Source organism: Hipposideros armiger, unplaced genomic scaffold (genome assembly GCF_001890085.2).
Source record: "Hipposideros armiger isolate ML-2016 unplaced genomic scaffold, ASM189008v1 scaffold_197, whole genome shotgun sequence".
In the NCBI taxonomy this organism is placed as follows: Eukaryota; Metazoa; Chordata; class Mammalia; order Chiroptera; family Hipposideridae; genus Hipposideros; species Hipposideros armiger.
Genome location: NW_017731547.1, coordinates 795,599 through 818,356, shown reverse-complemented (window position 1 = coordinate 818,356; position 22,758 = coordinate 795,599). Strand labels below are relative to the sequence as shown.

Here is a 22,758-nt window from a genome sequence, read left to right as displayed (position 1 = left end):
TTTTTGGCACATAGAATGTGTTCAATTGATATTTCTTATTAAAATAAATTCATGATTGATAAATGAATGAATTGGAGAGTACCAGTAACTCTAAGTTAACTTAAATATTGGCCGAAAAATAAAAATGAATTATCAAAATTATCCATTATAATTACTCAAATACAAAGGGCACTTTTAATAGCATTCTTAAAATAGCTGTCTTAACTATGTTGGTTGTATACCTAAAAAAATATTTGTTATTAGTTTTGCTTGACTCATTCATATGGTGAAAAAAAACTATAGTATAAAGTGTATCACATTACTATATTTGGGAATCTCTATAAATTTAATAATCTTAAGCAATTTAGTATATGGAGGTCTTTATTGGGATTTCTTTTATAGGATGTTCTCCACAAATAAATTGTAAACATCGATCTGTAAGATTACAAACCTAAAATGCTACTTCAGTGGACACTGCATTTTTGTGTATTGTAGCACTAGAGAGCAGGTGCTATATCTATTTGGAAGCCTCAGTTCATTTTCTTTCATTTATGAAGATGATGCTACAGTTTGAGTTTACCCGTTTCCCCCTTTGACCCCCATCTCCACTGAGGTTGAAGGGCTGCAATAAACATCCCACAGTTTCCCTTCTATATTACATCACGAAATCAGGTAGATGATGTGGTTTATGGCTGAGTGGTAAGGTTTTCTCTGTTTGAAGTTAAATTTTTTCACTACAAATCCATTAACAGATATGTTACGTGCCTTTTTACCTGACACTGTGACTAGGAATTTCACTAAAAGGACTTCTAATATGTTTGAGAAAAAAAAATTCCAAATACTGTACTAGCCTATAGTAATTAAATGGCTATTGAATTCATTGATTTATGTTAGCACGTTTCCTGTGGACATCTTGCATTACTATTTCTGTGCTTTGGCTTCTGTCAGAAACAAACATCATTTAAAAGGCGTAGAGAGACGAAATACGAAAATCAGTTACATTATGCTAAAAGCAATAACATTTTTATTGACATTTTTGAAGAAAAACGGAGAACTCGCTGTGACTGAGTTGCATATGAGTACATGATCATTTTAATATTGTCGTAAAATGTTCATTGCCTACTCCTTATTCATGCATCGGACTCCCTTCTTGAAAAGATGGTAGGTTAAACACATTTTTCAAAAATTTGGTGGGTCTCCAAGCGACCTAGGCATAGTTGGAGTTTGTCACGCTGCTTAATTATGTTTGTATTATTTGAATCATATATTAATATCTTCTAGGTGGATCGATCCAAACATGTAACATCAAATAAGGTAGAAATTATGATCAGGCTTATCTTGAATGCCAAATATAATTGTAAAAAGTGTGAGTTACAAACATTTTTTTCTAGCTCCGATTCTGTATAAAATTAAACATGCTCATATTTTGTGATCGTTCTAATTGTTTTTTCACTTGTACAAAATCATCTTATTTTATTAGTAGATTTTTATTGAGGTAAATTGGTATATAACATTATATTAGTTTCAGGTGTAGAACATAATTTGCTTTTTGTGTACACTACAAAAGAATCACCACATTACATCTAGCTTCCATCCATCTAGTTTTAAAGATCCAATAGCTATGGGACAATAATTCTCTTATTTATGAGAAGGTCAAAAAGAAAGTTGAAATTTTAGGCTCTGAAGTGCATCATAATGGAGTTGAAATAAATCATATATTTTTTTGTTTGTTTTAAAACACTCCATTTGAACAGAAATAATCACAACATAGATTTTTCTCTTTTTTTATCTAAAAAAACCATTGGTACTTGGTTTATGTTCCATATTAAAGCAGTGTGTGCACAAAGACAGCAGCATGATAATAATCTGGCAGTTGGAACTCAAAGCATAATACAATTTTCTCACTAGAATAGCTTAGAGATATAGTCATTTTAAATGCTTTGTAATAATCCAAATAATTTTTTAAATCCACATGTGGATATAATTTATCAATAATAATTTTCTTCTACAATCAGAATATAAGCAATTCTAATTATACTGGATGGCTTCAAATAAGGATATTTTTAGGCATTCTGTTTGGTAGTCAGGCTTTTAGTCTTTGGGGGGGCTGTTTTCTGACCTAGGGTAGATACACATTTTATATATTATCATTGCAATATCATCTTTATTTATGTCTTTGCTATCTTTCACTTACTGTGGAGACATTTCAATTAGTGGTATAACTGCTTCAAACTTCTTGTAAGTGTCTTTGCTTTTTTTTTTTTTTAGTTTTTTTTTTAAATTATGAGTTTCAGGTGTACAAAACCAACATAATGATTAGACATTTACACCCCTCACAAAGTGATAACCCCCCGCAAGTCTACTACCCCTCTGACATCGTATATAACTGTTACTATACCATTGGCTATATTCCCTATGCTATAATCCCATGACCATACATATATATATATATATATATATATATATATGTATATATGTATATATGGTTGACCTTCAATATTATTCTACACCAGCTTCAGGTGTACAGTGCAGTGGTCAGGCATCTACACAGTCTATGAAGTGATCACCCTGATAAGTCTAATTCTCATCTGGTATGCTACATAATCTTTACAACATTATTGACTATATTCCCCATACTGTATTTTACATCCCTGTGACTGTTTTGTGACTACTTATTGGTACTTTCTAATCCCTTCACCTTCTTCCCCATCCCTACCCCCCTCCCATCCAGCAACCATCAGTTTGTTCTCTGTACCTATGAGACTGTTTCTGTTTTGTTTGCTCATCTTTTCTGTTCTTTAGATTCCACGTATAAGTGAGATCATATGGTATTTGTCATCTTAAGACAAGAGAAAGGAGCAGCACTTATCTAATTATAAGCAGGAAGGATGTCCTTTACAACTAGGATACCCAGGAGGCTCCAAATTAGATACTTTCTCAAATCATTCCTGCCATTTTTAATGGAATTCAGTTAACCATTAATTGTTTGCTGATATTGTGGTGGGTTGTCCCTTCCCCAGGTACTGGGAGACCGATGGGCAAACATCTGTAAGTGGACCGAAGACCGCTGGGTTCTTTTACAAGATATCCTCCTAAAATGGCAACGTTTTACTGAAGAACAGGTGAGTCATGTGGGAGAAATTGTATCAGTGAAAGACATGGCGAGATGTTAAATTAAATGAAAAAATGTGATCTACTGTATTATTTATTTTCACTTTGGGATTTATTTTATTTCTTTCAGTGCCTTTTTAGTACATGGCTTTCAGAAAAAGAAGATGCAGTAAGCAAGATTCACACAAGTGGCTTTAAAGATCAAAGTGAAATGTTATCAAGTCTTCAAAAACTGGCTGTATGTATTATTTTAGCTTTCTATAGTTTTTTCTTTTTAAATCCAGTAGTCTATATGAATACCATTATTTTGTCTTTCTGTTCTTTCAAATCTTAAACCAAATGTTCATTGTTCTTGCTTAGATCAGTCTATTTAATTATATCTAATTGTTACTTTTCTTAATTAAGATAGGGAGGGCTGGAGTGTCTTAGCTCAGGCTACTATAGCAAAATACCATAGACTGGGTGACTTAAATGATAGACATTTATTTCTCATGGTTCTGGATGCTGGGAAATGTAAGATCAAGGTGCTGGCAGATTTGGTGCTTGGTGAGGCCTTTTTTCTGGCTTCCAGACAGTACCTTCTTGCTGTATCTTCACATGGTGGAAATGGGGGTGTCTCTTCCTCTTCTTAAAAGGGCACTAACCCCATAATGGGTGCTCTACCCTCATAATCTCAACTAAGCCTAATTACTTTCCCAAAGCCCCACCTCATAATATTACCACAATGGGGGCTAAGTTAGGCCTTCAACATATGACTTTTGGAGGGATACAAACATTAATTCCATAAGACATAAGTAGATTTTCATCTTTGGTTTTTCAAACAAAATTGTACTCTTGAATACGTATAGCATACCTGGAATAAGACTTCAATTAAAATAAAAATGCCTAACTAACACTAAGAAGCACATGTGACTATTCCATGAAGTTCTCAAAAGTGGAGTTCTAAAGTAATAGACTTAAGTAGATTCTCTGAGAAATATGAGAAGTACAGGAGATGAATATTCTCACATTTAAGGGGCTTATACCCTAGTTTAGGAAGCAAGAAAAAAACGTTAAAGCAAACCAAATGGCACTGATTATAAGCGTTTGCGTTTTGAGAAGTGAGCGAGCTTTGGCAGTACAAAGGCCATCAGGGAAGGCTTCACTGAGATATTCCAATTTGAGTTGAACCTTGCAGGATTGAGAAAGATCTCTAAAGCTTCTTCACTGTGAATCTTAATATTTTTTAAGAAAAGAGAGGCCAATCTAATATTAAGCTTCATTTTCCAAGTAAAATATTGCCTAATTAGGATTTCTTTTTGATTTTTGATCAATTTTATTAAATGCTAACTTGATGTCAACTCTAATATAAAACAAAGGTCTATTGTAAATAATGTTTCATAATTTTACCTAAGTGAATCTATTTATATCTGTGTTGATATTATGTATTACACTTCATAATAATTAAATTATTTACTTAAAGCTAATCTTAAATATTTTCCCCATTGAATCTGTACCATTTTACAAATATTTATTTGTACATATATTTTTGTTCCATACTTACTAATCTTTAGGCTTTTAATTTAAATAGATTCACTTATGTATTACTGGTTATTACAGACTAGCTTGTTATTGATAAGAAATCATTCCTCAAAGAATATATGCTTTCTTGAGGGATGACTCAAGACAGGTTTCTGAAAAGTAACCTGTGTATGAATCAACAGAATGCAAAAATATCAGTAAAAATACCAGTGATATATTTGTAGTTTTGTTCTGTAGCGGATGAGGAGCAATTGAGGGTTCGATAACAATCACATTTGCATTTGGGGAATACTCTTTGGTAGTGAGACTTTTGGTAGTAAAGAGACAAATTAGAACCACTGAACTAAGTAGCATTGGATGTGGAGAGGAGGAGAGATGCAAGGTTATTTCAGAAGAGGAAGTTCAGGGTCAGGAGAAAAACACATGACATTTATATGAGGTGTCATAGAACATTAGTAGCAGAGTTGAAATGAGCACCAAGACATCTAGACTGAGGCCCAGGCCTTCTCTGCTATTTCAAACCTCCTCATAGCACTTGATTCCTTGACAAAAAATAACTGTAATCGAGAACTGTCATTTCGAGCAATCGTATGCCAGCCACTATGTTGACGTTTTTGTGTGTAAAAGACTTTAGGAGCATCAGGGCCATGAAAATGCTCTCTTCGCAAAGTCTCAATAATTTTCCAATATGATTAAAATTCAAATTATGTCACCTTACTTGTGAACAAAGTGAAAATATGTTATGGATAAGGCTTACCGTTTGATAGTTTAAGCCAATTAACAAAACCTGACAGCTGGTCTAGAATTTGAGGTAAAATTCCCCTGCTGACTCAGGCAGTGAGTAAGAATTTAATGTTCATTAAAATATGTCACAATCTGAGACCCAAAACAGGTACCATCTGTCGCCAGTTCCTACTACACACCTAGGTATAGATACAGTGCCCTAAAACTCTCTTTTATTTACAATCAGTGTAATTTGTTTTGAAATATCATCACTAATAACCCATGGGATTTTCCTCTACTTTTTCTTTGAGGTGGGAGATGAGGAGTCAAGTATTTCATTTCCTCTGGATCTGTAGTTGGATCCACATCATGTAGGTCTGTTAGTTTTTAGGATCGAAGTTGAATTTTCATTTGTTGTGAGGGATAAAAAGAAAAGGAGAGGGATGGCCAGTTGGCTCAGGTGGTTAGAGCGCAGGGCACAGTGCTAATAACACCAAGGTTGCTGGTTCGATCCCTGCATGGGCCATTGAGATGCGCCCTCCACAACTAGATTGAAACAACTACTTGACTTGGAGCTGATGGGTCCTGGAAAAACACACTGTTCCCCAATAAAATTTACCAAAAAAAATAAGAAAAGAAAAGGAGCAAAGAAGAAACTGTCTCTGATGAGGGGAACTGTTGAGACTTACAGACTCATGTAGACTATCGTGGAAAGGCCCATATCTCCAAGAGGGAGCTTTCCGGGGAAGTGTGGAAGATGCTGAGAAGGTGGTGCTTGCTGGGGAAGGACAACTCTGGAGAGCTTGGTGATCAGAGAGAGCATGATGTGGAGGGGCTACAGGAGGTCCGTGGAATTGAAGACACTAGCAGGTGGCTGTGGGCTCCAACGGCAGAGCCGGTATGCTTAAAGAAGCTCAGTACTGTCCCCACTGACGGTGCCGTTTTACCAGGACTTCCTACCTTGACCTCAACTGCTGGGCTCCTCAAAGAATCCATCCAGCAGCAGCAGCATCACCTGGGAACTTGTTAGAAGTGCAAATTCTTAGGCCGCCCCCCAGACCTATAGACTCAGAAAACTCTGGAAGTGGGGCTCAGCCATCTGCATTTCAACAAGCCCTCCAGGAGATCCTGATGTCCCCTCAAGCTGAGAACCCCCACAGTGGATCAGCCTACCTAAGTGTAGCAACAGCTGATTAGAATGAATTGGAATACTTACTTGTCGCATATAGACAAGTAACTACACATAAAGTAGGTACAGGATCCGATTTTGCCAGTGTAAGAGACATTGCCTTGGCGTTACTCTTGGAAGAATATTTCAGATGAGAATAGGGTGGAGATTTCCTGGGTCTTTTGTAAGGGTACATTCTTTCGTTCACTTCCTGTCATCTAACCTTGACCAGATAGAACATGTACAAGTATATTCTGTCTTCTTGAGCAGCTTTTCCGTCTCTGGCCCGTCTCTGCTACTGGCCCAATCTGATTTATTGACCGTACCTTCCTGCCTACCTTGGAGGTAGGCACAGGTGCCTGGCTTCAATGAAAATGAAACATAGGTATTTCTTCTTTTAAGATCAGAGCTGACCTCTGCCTCGTACAAGTTTTCTTGAACTTCATTTTGCATCCTGAGCTTTATAGAGCTCTGTGGTTCTGTGGCACTCAAAAGCCTATGATCAGGGTTTGATAGGCAGAAAGACATCATTTTTATACTCTAGTGATTAGTGGCAATTCAATCAGAGTTATTTAATATGCATACATAAAATCCACGCTGAGAAGAATTGATAGCCAAGGATAGATGGAATAAGGTCATTCATTACTGTGATTCGATGGTTCTGGCAAGACCATGGATTTCCTGTCTTCTCCGCCTGTTGGTTATAGTAGGGGAGTCGTTCAGGAACAGGACGATTGCGGGGGGAGAACAGATCCAGCGCAAACAAGAGGAAGGAAATTGAGGCAGAACAACTAACTTGCCATCATCATTTCAAAAAACACACAGATCTAGCATTTACTCGGTAGAAGCTTTTGTGAGTACAGTGTTTTTGTCATAGATTTAGGTAAAAACATATTGATTTAGTAATTCCACAATTTCATAATAACACTGTTTTTAATGTACCATGAGTGCATTTTTCCTAATAGTATTTAATGGAGACTTGCCCCTTTATTTTTGTAATGCTCGCCAAATGCTTCTTCATTTGGTTTAACGTTAACACAGGAGGCTTAGTTTCATTTGCCACTAAATCTCTTTGGATACCAGGTTAGTTTAATCGATCATCTAAGAAAATCTGTTTAGGTAACATGAGGTTACCCTTAAATTTCCAGTGCAAATGTTTTCCTCTTCTTTAAATGTAACTCTCAACCCTTGTTCTGAAATATTTCCAAATTATCACACATTTAGTTTAAATAATGGATACACCCGTTAGCCTTACTCATATAGCTATTTAAAATAGTTCCTTAAGCTTTGAGTAAGTAAGCCAAACAGGATTGTATTTACATCTTCCTATTTTAAATGTATATTATCTCTGTCATGCCTTTTCCGAAAAAGAACTTGAGATGGTGTACAACAAAATAAATGCATGCCAAATGTTAATAAAGACAAAAATGGAAAATAAAACACCATAAAGAATTTGAGAAGTCTATGTTGAAATTCAGATGTGGGTCCCAGCTCTAGGCAGGTACCATAAACTGTACGTTTACTAGTAGTCCAAGTACGCACTTAAACTTAATGGAAAGCTAACATGTGAATTAAACAAACAAACAAAACTCAATGTACAAAACCTGTCTGTTACTAAATTCCCATACTGAGAGTTTTTTTTTTCTGATATGATTTCAACTTGTATATATTAACTCATATTTTGGTCTATTACATTCTTTCAAACTTAGAAAAAGAGTGAAAAAACTTAACTGTTAAGATAAATTAGAAATGAACTTCAAAACTGGTTTTTATTCCTAATTGAAGGAGACATAAAGTGTCCTTTGCAAGGGAGTGTATTGATTTCTGCGTCTATGACACCTCAGTTCATGAGCAACTGGTGCATCTCTTTCATGACAGTTTCTTTGCCATATGCCAACAGTTTCTTTAGCTGTTCTTAAATAAATTTGCATTTGTTTTGGAACGACAGGTCTCACAGCTTAGTTTATGTTCATGGTACTTGCTGCTGCCAAAATTAGGGGACTGTAATGGGGCTGCAAAATAATTTTCTCCTTTCTTTCCTCTTGTTCTGTGTTTATAAGTTAAGTCAGGGACTCGTATTTGGGAGTTGGAAATTGGATTGCCCAAAGCACAGGGCGACCTTAATGGATAAAGTGAAGGCATAAGCCCCCTTGATCTGCTGATTTCGCACAAGCCACTTTGTGTATTCATTCCATATTAACCAAAGGGCATGTGTAACCCTCCATAACTTACAGGAACTTCGGAAATAAGAATGGTATAAAAATTACTTCGTAAAACAAGCACGGCATTTACGAAACATGCAAAGTGATTCCAAAGGATTTGTCTTATACTCAGTTACTTGATTCGATTACTTAACGGACTCTAAAATTAGTTTTAGAATATAATTACTCAGTTAGCCAAATATAATTGAATAACAGATGATAAAAAATTTGAAAGTGAGTAAACTTCATAACAAGGTTTTTATATGCAAATAATGAAAAGAATGCAAAAATTGTGGAAATAAGGAACATTAGAAATTGATACACATACAGCATTTCAGAACGGAAGGTTTCTTAACCATTCTCTTCTTCTCAATGAACCATCTTGTCTTTGGTACTCCTGGCACGTGGTATTCCACTTGAATTCTATTAGGAATTAAGAGGAAATTTGTACTAATATTCAAGAGCCCTGCCTTCTACTGTTATGTTAAATGTTAAAAAGTAATTTCCATATGTTGATCTCTGTTTTGCCTTTTGAAGCAAGGCTACTTTTTTACTTGGCAGTTCTTCAAATATTTTAAGGTAGCTTTTAAGTTCCTCTACTAGGTGTTTATTCCATATCTGACTTTTATTTTTCCTCTTCAAGCTTCTTGGGAAGATTATTAGGATTTTAATTTTGTACTTATATTTTTATGGGCTCTTGGTCCATTACAGCCACGATTGCTATCTTTTCTTATCTATTCCAATGAGAAAATGCATGCAAAAGCAAATTGAACTGCAGTGGTTTATAAAATGTAACATTGGCTTATTCTGTGTTCTTTCTTGATTTAACAGGTTCTAAAAACAGAACTAGAAAAGAAAAAGCAAACCATGGACAAACTCTGCTCACTGAACCAGGATCTTCTTTCAACACTGAAAAATACATCAGTAACCCAAAAGATGGAAGCATGGCTGGACAACTTTGCCCAGCGTTGGGATAACTTAGTCCAAAAACTTGAAAAGAGCTCATCACAGGTTAGTGATACTTATTATCCTACAGTGAATTCTCCTTGAGAGTTTTGAAATCTGCGTTAAGAGAGCAATACTATATTCCTACAAAGGATGCCACTGGGTTAATCCTTGACAAGTATTCAGTGGAATAAAAATATGGCTCTCTTGGTGGTTTTGATATTGGAGAATGTGGGAGAGGTGGAGGAGTGCTAATCAACTAAGTAGTTATGCCTTAGAGTGTAAGCCCACCCACTTCAGTGGGATGGGGATCCGAGTAATTTAGAATCATTAGAAAGACTGTTAGGGAGCTGTGTCATCACAATGTACCGCCAAGTCATAGATTCCCTGAACCATGAAGGCCATTAGTTGACCCCTGCATTTCACATATGAGAAAAGTGAAACATAAGGAGGAATAGTGAATTGTCCAAGGAAAGTAAGTGATAGATACTGGCTAGGGCCCACCCAGGTCCTTTAATTTCTCTAAAGACCTCTATCTGTTAGTGTAAGTGAGAATCTAATCATTGGATTTCTTCCTACCAGAGATTGTTGATTCATAAAATCATGAATGTGTGTGGCTCAGTTACACTAACACATATAGGCTGTAGATTAGGAAAACATCTAAGTTATACTTTCATGTCATAACGAGCTTTTATGTTAAGAATTTTAAAAGTTTTGGTAAATTCAAGAAAATCAAATATTTTTCAAGTAGCAGCTTTTATTATCAGATGATGTTAGATGGTGGAATCATGGGTAGTCATTCAAAATATTAACACTGTTTATAATAGTATGTAACATATTCTGCCATCTTGTTTTCCATTATAGAGGCTAACTTTTACTCATTGGTCACCATTCGTAGCTCAACACATGCATCTCTATGACAGCAATGAGCACATTCAAAAGCTTTCGGCCTGTACCTCCTCTGTTGTGAGACAGTGCAGGGAATTTGTGTTCTTGAGACTTGACATCTGATAAGTAGCACTTAGGAAATGTTCATTGAAAGATGAAGAAATGAAGGTTGAAGTATTGCTTCCAGAAACACAATTTAAGAAAATGTGATCAGTCAACATATATGATGCTCAATCACAGTTCAAGCTTTCTTTTAAAATCAAATTCATATTTAAAATTTGAAGGAGTTTAAATTACAGTCATTCCCCATGCAATCACTGGGCAATAATAAAAATTCCATTTGTCTTCCATTGAATATATTTTTAGTAGTCACTTGATCTAATAGTTATTTTCATACTAGATCATGATTCCTCTTATTATATGTGATCTGGCCATGGCTACTTTGCAATACCATTGACATCTGTGCAATAAATACATGAAGCATTCGATTTTGTACTTTTTAAGCCAATAATGATACTTATAGATTGTTGTTGCTTGATATTGATTAATTACCATGTTAAGAAGAATTTCCAATATTTGATAAAGAAAGTTGTTTTGAAATGCATCCCTTTAAAATAAGATATTTATGGAGATATAATTTAACAATAGGTCATGTTCTCCTTCACTTTCATTATATGCAGTGGTTTTCAAGCTTGAGTCAGTAGAATAATCACCTGGGAAACTGATTAAAATGCATAGTTCTAGACTCTGTCTGTGCTCAGAAAATCTAATTTAGTAGGCCAGTAATTTGCATGTGGTCTTTGATATAGTCTGCTGACCATATTTAAAAAAACAACAACACATTGAATTAGCAAGATGATGGCACATGTGCCACTTCCCACATTCTGTTGGTCCACAATACTGCCCGCAATGGGGACAATGGAGACGTTCCTAGCAATGCAGTGTTTAAAGATACATATTCCCTTCAAATGAGACTATTTTCTGAAGAGGGTTGTATTGTACATATGTCTCATCAAAATGTTACTGATTTGATTATGTTAGTTAGAAAAACAAAAACAAACCAAGCCTTATTGTTAATTGCCTAGAATTTCTGAGACCACCATCTAGGTCAAGATACTTCACCTCTTTGAACTTTTCAAAATCTGTAATAAAACAGTACTAGCTCTGGTTTGTATAGTTTTTTTAGAAAATGATGTCCAACATACATTCCCACATGTGTCTGCTATACTTGCTCAATGGAATGTGATGATAAAATAAAGCCATAGATGTGAAAACATTCTGAGGGGGAAAACGGTAGCATTAATATGCAAGGCATACTGTTTAGTGAGTCTGGAGGGATTGTTGTGGTTCACTGTAATTTATTTGTATTTTCTAACAGTTGTACACTCCTATAGCAGGCCAAAAGCAGATAAATGCACTCACACTAGGCAAGTTAAACTTCTTAGAACACTAAGCTTGAGCTTTTCTTAAGCTCACATTGCAGTTTTGCTCATCGGCTTTTCCCAAAAATGCACTATCATAGGCCCAATGCAAACCATTGCTGGGGGATTGGAAGCTCTAAGGAAGATAAAAATGAAGCTATCCAGGGAAAGAGGAGTTAAAAGGAGAAGGGTGAGCAAAGAAATAGTGTCTTTTAACTAAAAAAGCCATTGGTTTTCTTTCTTGAATGTCACATTGAACTTGATCAAAATTACGTAAGAAGAGTTCCAAGTGTGTTGAGGGTAAAGTTGTGACTTTGAAGGACAAAGCTCACTTGTATGCAGATCTTCCAGCATGTTTGTGAGGGGAAAACATCAGCCCCATTAATGACTGGAGATACTCAACCTTTTAAAAATCCTTTCAGCTGATTGGCACTACAAAGAATGAGCAAAATTCCAGTAATGGTTAAAATCCAGTCGGATATAGGAATTCTGACTGAGATGACAAGGCATCTAATTGTGCTCATATAAAGAACATTGTGTGCCCGAAATTTTGACTGCTATTTAGGTCAAAGCTTTGAGGGATTTTGACCTTATGAAACAGTAGCATGGCAAGAAATCAAAATGCGGAAAGAAAAAACAACTGTGAGGGCTGTTGTCTTGCATTTCAAAGTCAGGTTTTACTTAAATAATACCGGGACACAAGCTGAGGATGCTTAAGTTGATGAGAAAGCAGCCTAAGAAAATAGAGACACTATCTGTTTCTAAAAGTTAGAATAATAATCATTGCTGTGTGTATACTTAAAATGAGAAAAGAGAGCAAATGAAGTACACCATGGATTTGACTTAATGAAATATTCAAATGACCCTGTTTCCTCGAAATTTTTTTTATAAATATGCTTGTTGAGATTTACAGTTTTGATTCTAAATGCTGTGACCCTGACAAACACATTTTTATCTTGATTATAACTCGGAAATATGATAATCAAAAATTCATTATATTGATAGTTATTACTTTAAAGTTAAATATATTCTAAGTGATTTGAAACATTGTTTTCCCCCATTTACCTGAAATCATATATACGGTGGAAAAGGTGTATTATTCATATGGTTTATAAGTTATTATGCTAATTTATATTAAACTAAGCATCAGATGTTTAGATGTAAGAATGTATCTGTCTAGATAAGTCCAGAAGTTCTGGAGTTTTGTGATTTTTTTTTTAACAGAGTAAAGTATCTGCTTTGCCAGGAATAAGGAACATCCTATGACTCATATAAGTCCATTGATCTTACTCCCATTTCATGAGTATCTTGCTATATTCCTAATGACCATTTTTGCACTATTCTGAACTATGAGCACAAATATATCAAAGATAAAATTAATATACTTGGAATTCCTATCTCCTTGAACATGAGAGTACCTGTTTAGGCTATGTATGTCTGTGTCTGTATTCGTGGATGCCCAAATAGAGAAAGTGATCATTATGTGTGGTGTGTATATATCTATTCTGTATCATTTATGTCCTGCTGAGAGTTTTAAAACTATTGCCAGACACGTGAGCAATGTAAAACACAGTTGAAGATAATAAGCCAGTGTTTTTCATAATACCAGCAATGAAAAAATACAGATGCGAAAGTATTAAGATGTAAATTTTTGTCTTTGCCTTTTTTTTCTGAGTCCATTCTCAATTTTTAGAGGCCCTGTTTTTACTCTCCATAAAATATTTTATGTGCACATTCCGGCTGTACCCATTCTCAGAGCATTATTTTGTAGACATAGTGATACATGAAATGTAGTTAAAATTGGTTTGCCTCTCTTCTTTCTGTCAATGATTTTAATTAAAACTACTGAAATGCGTTTCAGTTGACAACCATTTTCATAGCTTCCTAAAAGCTCTCCAAGCATAATCAACCCACTGCCAATTAAAAAAAAGATTAAATGGTTTTATAAAACCTAGAATTAAAATAAAATTCCCTAACTTATCTTAGGTTTCCATCTTATTTAAATTCATTGACTACACAGTTCATCATGAATTTTAGAACATCTTTTGGTTAGTTGCTTAGGTGAAATATTTCATTAGAAAAATTTGAAGTTATAGCTCAAATAACTTTGGAAATTAACTGTATCTTTTTGCAACCTCCAGCTAAAATAGGTGTTTGCGATTGGGCTTTGTGTATCAGTGCAATTGGCTTGTGTTGTAAATTCCTTGTCTATAACAACATAAAATGTTGTAGGCACTGACGGTTTAAGAGACTGGAGCTGAGCTAACTGTTGGAATTTCTCATTCTTTATTTATAAAATGAAAAGTTTGGGCTGGGAATATCTCTACAGTGTCCTTCCAATTCCAAAGGTTTATGATATGTTTCTCTTTGCTTGGAATTTTATTATCAAACCCTGGAGTAATTAGTGAAGAGATTCTAACCCTATCTGCTATATCAATCCCAGAGTCAGCTGGAAGATAATCATGAAAATAAAATTATCTTCCTATTCAAAAAAGATGGACTTCTGCAATGATTACATTTCACTCATCATGAGTATGTAATTAAAATAACATGAAGATAAAATACTCAGCATCTATACCATACATCTGTTATCTGCTGACAATAAATGAAATAACACATACAGAAAAACACAAGTTGTTTTCCTAAATTTGTACTCGTTAATCTGCATCCCTAGTTACAGAGTGTGTTTCCTTACTTCATGACCGATGGTGTATAGAGGAAGGTCAGGGGGATCCGAAAAAATAAATTTCATTGTTTCTTGAAATTTTTCAGATGCAGTTCATTCACACCATTGCTCCAACTCTGTGTTTAATATGAATCCTGACGCCAATGTGTATCTCTTTGTATGAAAGCTAATTTGAACTGTGGGACAAAATGCTTAAAATTGAACAAAAAGTTTTACAGAATAAACCTTCATAATTATCATATAATATTTTATTTGAAATAGGAGCAATACTTCTTTTATGATATCTTGAATATCGACTCTAATTGTGCTCATGATTCCAATGTGAATATCTGTTCAAGATGGTTTATTGCCTTATGACCAGTCTCAAAATGACAGCAGTTAATATTAAAATTTTGTCACCAAAACAGGACAACAGTTCAATTTTGTCACCAAGCTACTGTCATGGACGTTTGCACTCCTTGGATGCTACACTTAGCTATGGCGATTCCTCTGTGCTCATTCATGAGCTAGAGCATTTTATAGCTGTTTGATTAATTGCTCAGCTTCCTCTGTGAGCACCTGATCTTTTACCCCAGGTTTATCTTAAAGTTCAACATATAAACTTATTTCTGTTGCTTATTGTTGTCAGTCCTTACACCATCAGCTATTTGGGCCTTGTGCCACCATGCCTGGGGAGATAGTTTTAAGCCTGGCTACCCATTCTCAGCCAAAGCCATTGCTGTGATATACGTAGTATGTATTAACCTGTAGAAGTGTAGTGCCTCCATACCTATTAAAATATCAGTGAGCACTCTAAGGTTATGCATGTACAAACAGCGCAGTGAAAACTTTGATCTGCAGTTGTCAACCTGGTTATGTATTGGGTTGTTGGAAAAGTCATGACGTATTTTTTTTATGTTTTTCATTGCAAAAATGCGTGATGATTTTTCCGACAACCCAATATGTACAGAGGGTGCCAAAAAACTGTATACACACTTTAAGAAAGGAAAAAAACTATTAAAATTGTAATACTCAATGTATACCAATAACAAAGGATGAATACAAATCACATCTGACTTCTGCAATTACAAGAGTTGTCCAGACACTTCTGATTATGGCCAAGTACTGCTTGAGCAATATTGACCAAAGTGGCCACTTGTATACATTTCTTCAGCACCCACTGTATACATATTTTAAAGAAATCAGGTATATTTCATTTTACTGATTTTTCACAGATTTAATTTATCAAGAGCTAAAAGGCATTAAAAGATTATGTCATGTGCCATCGTATGCATTTTCAGTCATCTTCTGGATTTCCGTATGTATGTATGTGTGTATACAAATGCACACTTACCCAGTTACACCACTTAAGGGAAAATCATTCAGAAGTGTGAACAGGCATAGCTGCAAGTGAGAATAGTGACTAAGAGTTGGATGAAGAGACAGTCAGATTTGGATTTATAGCTCTGCTCTGCCACTCACAGGGTGTATCTGCCTGAAATTTTACCTCTCGTCTGTAAAATTGTAATCATATTTATACTTACTCTTAGGGCCACTGTGAGGTAATGGCAGCTCCCACTTACTAAGCCTTTACTGCAGGTAGCATTCTAAGTATTTGAAATAAAATAATGAATGCAAGGCCTTAGTATCGTGCCTGGGACATGCAAAGATCTCCATAACCAGTTGCCATATGGCAAGTATTAGTATTTTCATAATAATAAAATGATAATAATATAAACTATGTTATTAATTGTTCATACCTTGAATCTTTTGTAGTAAGTTTCTTTAAATGTCCAAAATAGTGGAATATCTCACAAGGCAAGAAGTGGAAATCTCTAACCCCAAGCAACTTACAAAGGAACTTACAAAGCAACAATATTTAAATAATTCATAGAAAATTTTTTAAATCCAATTAAGAATATGGTAAATACACAATGCAATATGTAGATGATATATTACAGAATTGTACACTTGAAACCTATGTAGTTTTGTTGACCATTGTCACCCCAATAAGTTTGAATAAAAAAAAAAGAATATAGGCCAAAAATAAAAGAAAAATAACAGCATCAGGAAAATGAAAGTATAAGAACAGGTGGTAAACACAACTATTTGCCCCTGAGAAACTGGAGAGTGGTCTAAAAGAAATTTTCCTTTCACTGTATTCCCTTTTATATTCTTTAAATATGCTTAAATGTAAATATAGTTCCTCTTCAAAAATGTGCATTTTTAAACAAATGGAAGAGGAGACGTGAAGAAAGAATTTTATTATTTGAGAGTAGTTTGGTTTTTCCAGACCTACAGAAATTATATGCTCTTCAAGAAGGTGTGTACCTTAGAACTATCAAGAGGCTTTGCAAATGCTTTTCCAGTTTTCCTACAATGGGAAAGGTAACATTTGGAAAATAAACATACATAACCTTATGAGTTAGAAAGTTGAGTACAGAAAATAGAAAAACGTTCCTGAATTTTCTCTGAACGTTTATTAAATATCGTGGTTATCGCCAATATGTATCAAGAGAACACTTAGTGTGTTCATATATTACATAATTTAATTCGTGCTACCAGGACTGGTTACATAATTTAGGGGGCCCAATGCAAAATTAAAATGCAGGGCTTCTCATTAAAAAATTATGAAGACATTGAAGAGGGTGACAGCAGAGTATGAAACCAAACGTGGAGTCCTTCCGAGTGAAGAGACCTGGGTGCTTGCATGAGTTGCACACCCATGAGCCGGCCCTGTTTGCAACACCCTCGTGAGGGTGTGTTATCATTCCTATTTTATATAAAGAAAATAAGTCAGGGCTGCCTGAGTCTCACTTGGTTAAGAACACGAGTTCTGAGCCACAGGGTCTCCGGTTCGATTCCCACATGGGCCAGTGAGGTGCGCCCGAGCTAAGCTGCCCCTGAGCTGCAAACAGGTGGCAGGATGGCTCAGCTGGTGAGAGCACGTGCTCCTAACAAAGTTTCCAGTTCGACTCCCACATAGGATGGTGGCTATGCCCACCTGCAACTAAGATTGAACACGGCACCTTGAGCTGAGTGGCCTGAGCTGCTGACGGGCAGCAGGATGGTGACTGGACTTGGAGCTGAGCTAGCTGCGCCCTCCACAACTAAGATTGAAGGACAACGTGGCTGTTCCCCTTCCCCAATTCCCCAATAAAATCTTAAAAAAAAGAAAGAAAGAAAGAAAGAAAGAAAGAAAGAAAGAAAGAAAGTCAGTCAAAGCTCTGAGATAGTGATGACCCTGCCCCCAAATATTATAGTATGAACTATGGACCTAGTGTTTTAGAATTATGGAGCCTGGCTCACAGGCTTCTACTTTTAATCACTGTAAGAGCTACGAGCTTTTTAACCTAAAGTCAGGTAATCCTAAACTAACTCTTCTGTTTTTACTGGGCTGATTAACTGACAGATCAAGGGAATCATATTTAAAAACAAATATATTTTATTTTCATGAGCACATGTAAAAGTAATTTCCAATATACTCAGAATCAAAATGGAGAAAGGTGACTGACTGGGTAAGAATTTAGTTAGGTAGACTCAAAGTTTGTTGAATATAGCTCAAACTACATTATATTCTAATGTTGACCTTGCCCTATTCAGTCTTTTGGTGAAGGCAGTAAGTCATTCTTATCAGATATTTAGTTGTCCTAATTTTAATGTATTTGGATGATAGGCTTATAATTCCATAATTCCAAAGATACATAGGAGTGATCGACTTAAAACAATTTCGGAAAAAGATTTTTGAAAATTTTTCTCTGCTTATGAAAGCAACATTTTGCAGGAAATGCTTTATTGTAGAAGGTTGGAAAATACAAAGAATACAGAAATATACAGTACACAATAGACGTTATCTGTGCTTTCTCTGCCAAAATATAACCACCAATGTTTATATCTTGCATTGTTTATTCAGTCCTATAATGTAAACAATTTCCAGTGACATTTAAAAATATTTGAAACATGTACAATACTTTATCTCATGCATGTACTATAATTTGTTTAAACCATCACCTGCTGACATTAGGCTGTTTTCAGTATTTTACTGTTATAAATGATCCTATGAACTGGGGTAAATGTTATATGCAGCCTTTAGCATCAAAATAAATTTAAATGTTAAGGTATGGACTTAGGGAAATTTGTTTTTTGTAACATTTAAAAAGAAACTTCCTTTATTACTATAGTGTGCATGTAATTATTTTGCATACTTATGTATTTTCATGTGGCCCTTCACCTTATCTCATAATTATTTGTGTGGTTTTCACCTTTACTACTATACTGTAAGATCCCTCAAAATGAAGGTTCCATTTATTCATTTCCAAATGTCCTGTAGTGATACATATTCAATACATGTTGGAATTTAATTGAAACATTGCCATTCAGCTGCTGAGGAGGTTAGAACATTTTAGATTAATTGAATGTGGCATCCAAAACAGAAAACCTAGGTTTTGCAACACCAATCAGGTTATATCTGATTCTAGCAAATACCTGATATTCTAGAGCTTGGAAATAAGGACTTGTCAGAATCATGATAGTCAAGTTTCAGATCTTTAAGACTGTTAGGCAGAAACAATACTCAACTTTTTCTGTAGTGGCCCAGCATTCAAAACAAATTGTGAATGAATGAAGTTATAATAAGGCAGGCTTCCACTAGGTGTAAAGATCTTTGCCAGTGGGAAAATTTGGTGCCATCATCAGGAAGTCTGCTACGGGGAGTAGTGAATTCTATAGTAAGTAGGAGGTTATACTAACTGGTCTCTAAAACCCTTCCTGTCTGTGTTTTTAAGGATTCTCACATATAGTAATTGTTTATGGTCAATAAAATCCATGGAGGAATTCAGTACCTGACCGGTTATTTTTTATTCTTATTATATGGAATAGATATTGAAATTAATTATTAATTTATTATATATAATGAATTATACCCTATTTTTATAGGATCAAGGCATAGTTGTTTTCTTATTTCTTCATCCCAAGGGAAATGAAGTATGTAGTATTTTCAATAACAGTACAGTAATGAATATAGTATAGAAAAATTACAGATGCATGTCTTAGTATTCTATTAAAAGGATTATTTTTTCTTTTTTTAAAAATAAGGTTTACTATATTCTTAAATGCAATTTCATAGTATATCATGTTGCCATTTCTCTTTACCCTCCATGGGCACATCTACCCAATTGCATAATAGGTATCAATGAGAAAATATAAAATTACAGAAATTCAGTTCACAGCCAAATATTGAGTAGCACAAATGTTCCATAACATTAGCTATAATAGCAAAAAATAGCTTTGTATTTTCAGAATCTCTGCATTCTGGTGCCTGCACATAGCACATATAAAATTATGAATTTTCTATCTGAACAGTATTCTCTCTTCAGTGCATCATTGTATGACAAAATGTTTGCCCATGGTTAAAAAACATAACTCTGAAAAAATGAAGTGCTCTTGGAATCCTACTTAAAAACTACATTTTCTTTTTGATTAAAGGTAAACTTAGTTTGATCATGTAATGGTCCTTTTGTGTTGTGTGCAGTTAAATTTGGGGTTATATTTTAAGCATTTAAAAATGTTACTTTCTGCTCTCATTTGGCATAACTAGTCGGTGGACTGTATAAAAGTATTATTTGAAGTGCAGCAATTGATTCTGAATAATGAATTTATGGATATTTTAGAAAAGATAAAATCTATGCTTGGCACATGTAGAAACTCTGTATCTCGTAATATCCTTTAAAAAAACCCAAAAAACTAGGCTACCAAAATGGAAGTTGCTAAGGCCTTGACTTCCGTAAGGGTAGCACTTTTAAAATGTATTTGTCAAAAGCAATTTTTACAGAGGACATCATGACAAAGGATTTCATTACTGTCAATTGCCTATTTGGAAGCTGAAATAGGAAGATCATAAGGCTTCCCTGATTTTCTCCCATTGAAGAAATCAGTCATCAGCTGTGAGGCAGAGAGGTTACCCCAAACTCTTTCCGTATCTCGTGTCAAGTTCAGGGGAATCAATAAAACTGATCTTGGCCCCAGCCAGATCCCTGGCTCTGTGCATATCAAGTACCTATAAGTGGATCCAATGCAAGTCTGTTTTGATCTCCCTGAAAATAGATCTTGCAAATAATTGGGATTACTAGAAGGGTAATGATTAACATCCCAGGAGGTAACTTTTCAGCCATGATAACAGGAGGACTGTGAGACAGAGAATTGGTGGTTAAAGAAGGAAGGTATTTCACCATTATATGATGAGTCTGTCGAGCAGTGCCCATGACCTGAGGTCATGACCTGTCATGACCTGGATCACAACCATATTATTCCACAAAGTGATGACCTGTGCCTAAAAAAATTATTTGTAACAAGTCTGAACAGAAAGTCAGTGTGTTTTTAAACCAACAAGACTCTTTAATGCTAACTTTGGAATCTCAAATATTTTAACGTATTCACTAATTTAAATCAAACAAGAGTAGTGTGCTTTTTAGCATTTGCATAGCATTCAGCTTATTGTATCTCTGGACACAGGCACTTTATATTAACCTTTTGTTATAATTTTAAAGGACATTTCACTTATTTGAATAAAAAATAATTTACTATAAAGTTGAAATAATTTTGTTTAAAAATGTCTAGACCATCAAAAGTCACCAAGAGGCATTCCACAAACTATTTAATAAACATCTACCATGTGCCAGGCAATGGAATTGATACTGGGACACCTTAGTAAAATTTACCTGAATGCTGTAAACATTTTAAATAGTGTGCCTAATGAAATGTCAGAATGACACTGTTTCCCTCCTTTGCCCCTTTATTTCCAATAGCTTGACTAATAAATTGAGGAGGCGGTAAGTTGACTTCTGGCTTTGAGCTTACCTCCCTTTGTGATTTCAGTCAACATAACTTAAGTTAGGTAAAACAATTTCACTTGGGTTCAGTATGGTGCTGTTTTGATCTGAAGGTCAGTTTACCAACAAGCAGGAAGTTTCTCGTTATTTTCCTTTGCCCCTCTAAGCAGTCTTTACTGAAGTCTTTCAAGCAATGTGTGACCTCTATTTTAATACTTCTCGCAGATTTCACAGGCTGTCACCACCACTCAGCCATCACTAACACAGACAACTGTAATGGAAACGGTAACTATGGTGACGACAAGGGAACAAATCCTGGTAAAGCATGGCCACGAGGAGCTTCCACCACCGCCACCCCAGAAGAAGAGGCAGATTATTGTGGATTCCGAAATTAGGAAAAGGTGAGAGAGCTTATGCTTGGCTTTGTCCTCAAGCGAAGAGTAATTGTTTAGCAGGAAAACTCATTTTCAGCTGTTTTGATAGCAGTGTTTTTACTTAGACAATATTTCCTGAGGCCCTGTAATGTCAGTTAAGTTAGTGAGAAGAATTATTAAGTAAGTTTTTAAATTTACCCAAGGAATCACTATCCCAACAAAGACTTAATGCTTAATGGAAGTACTGTTTTTCTGGATTGTAAGAAGAAACCATGGGTGATGCACTGCCATGGACGCATTTTAATCCTGAAAGTTTCTGTTTTTTCTTTTAAAGAGCCTGCTGGTTCCATGCCTCCTTTTGCATTAAATGACTTTTTTTCCCTCAATAATGGAAAGTACATTTTCATGAAGAAGAAGAACACCTATAATAGACAAGGTCCATTCTGCTCATTTACGAGAACATAATGTCTCAATCTGCACATCCTAAATCAGGAGTCATTAATTACAGAACAGATTTCCTGTTCTTTGATATTTATAAAGTCTTATCATGAATGCATTAGAATTTTTAACTGATCTTTTTGTGGATATGCTCGACTAGACATTGTAGATGAGTTAGGTATTATGTAAATCAGTGGACATATTAATATGACGGGAATAACATTTCATAAATGCAAAGACAGCATGAAAATCATAAAAATGGTGCAGTTCGCTTTTCATTCCAGTTATTATAATTCTAAGATTGAGAAAGAACACTAAAATCTGTCTTGTGTTTCTAAGCAGCATATGTTGAGGAACGCATGGAACACTTGACATTATAATTTGTGTATACAGGGGAATAGAAGTATGAGAAGAACACATACCTAAAAATAGTGTATCAGATGTTCTAGGCAAAGGAAAAAAACACCTAGAGAAGTGACTCATGTACTTTATTTGGG

General features: G+C 35.1%; 1 protein-coding gene across 1 annotated transcript in view; it reads left to right on the top strand.

Annotated features, from left to right (window-relative positions):
* LOC109388440 (dystrophin) overlaps nt 1-22,758 on the top strand; it is a 1,592,311-nt gene that overhangs the window by 774,679 nt on the left and 794,874 nt on the right. Inside the window, exons 14-17 of the mRNA XM_019653146.1 lie at nt 3,000-3,101; nt 3,221-3,328; nt 9,535-9,714; nt 21,675-21,850. Of these exons, the coding sequence (XP_019508691.1) occupies nt 3,000-3,101; nt 3,221-3,328; nt 9,535-9,714; nt 21,675-21,850 (566 nt within the window). The remainder of the gene's footprint in view (nt 1-2,999; nt 3,102-3,220; nt 3,329-9,534; nt 9,715-21,674; nt 21,851-22,758) is intronic.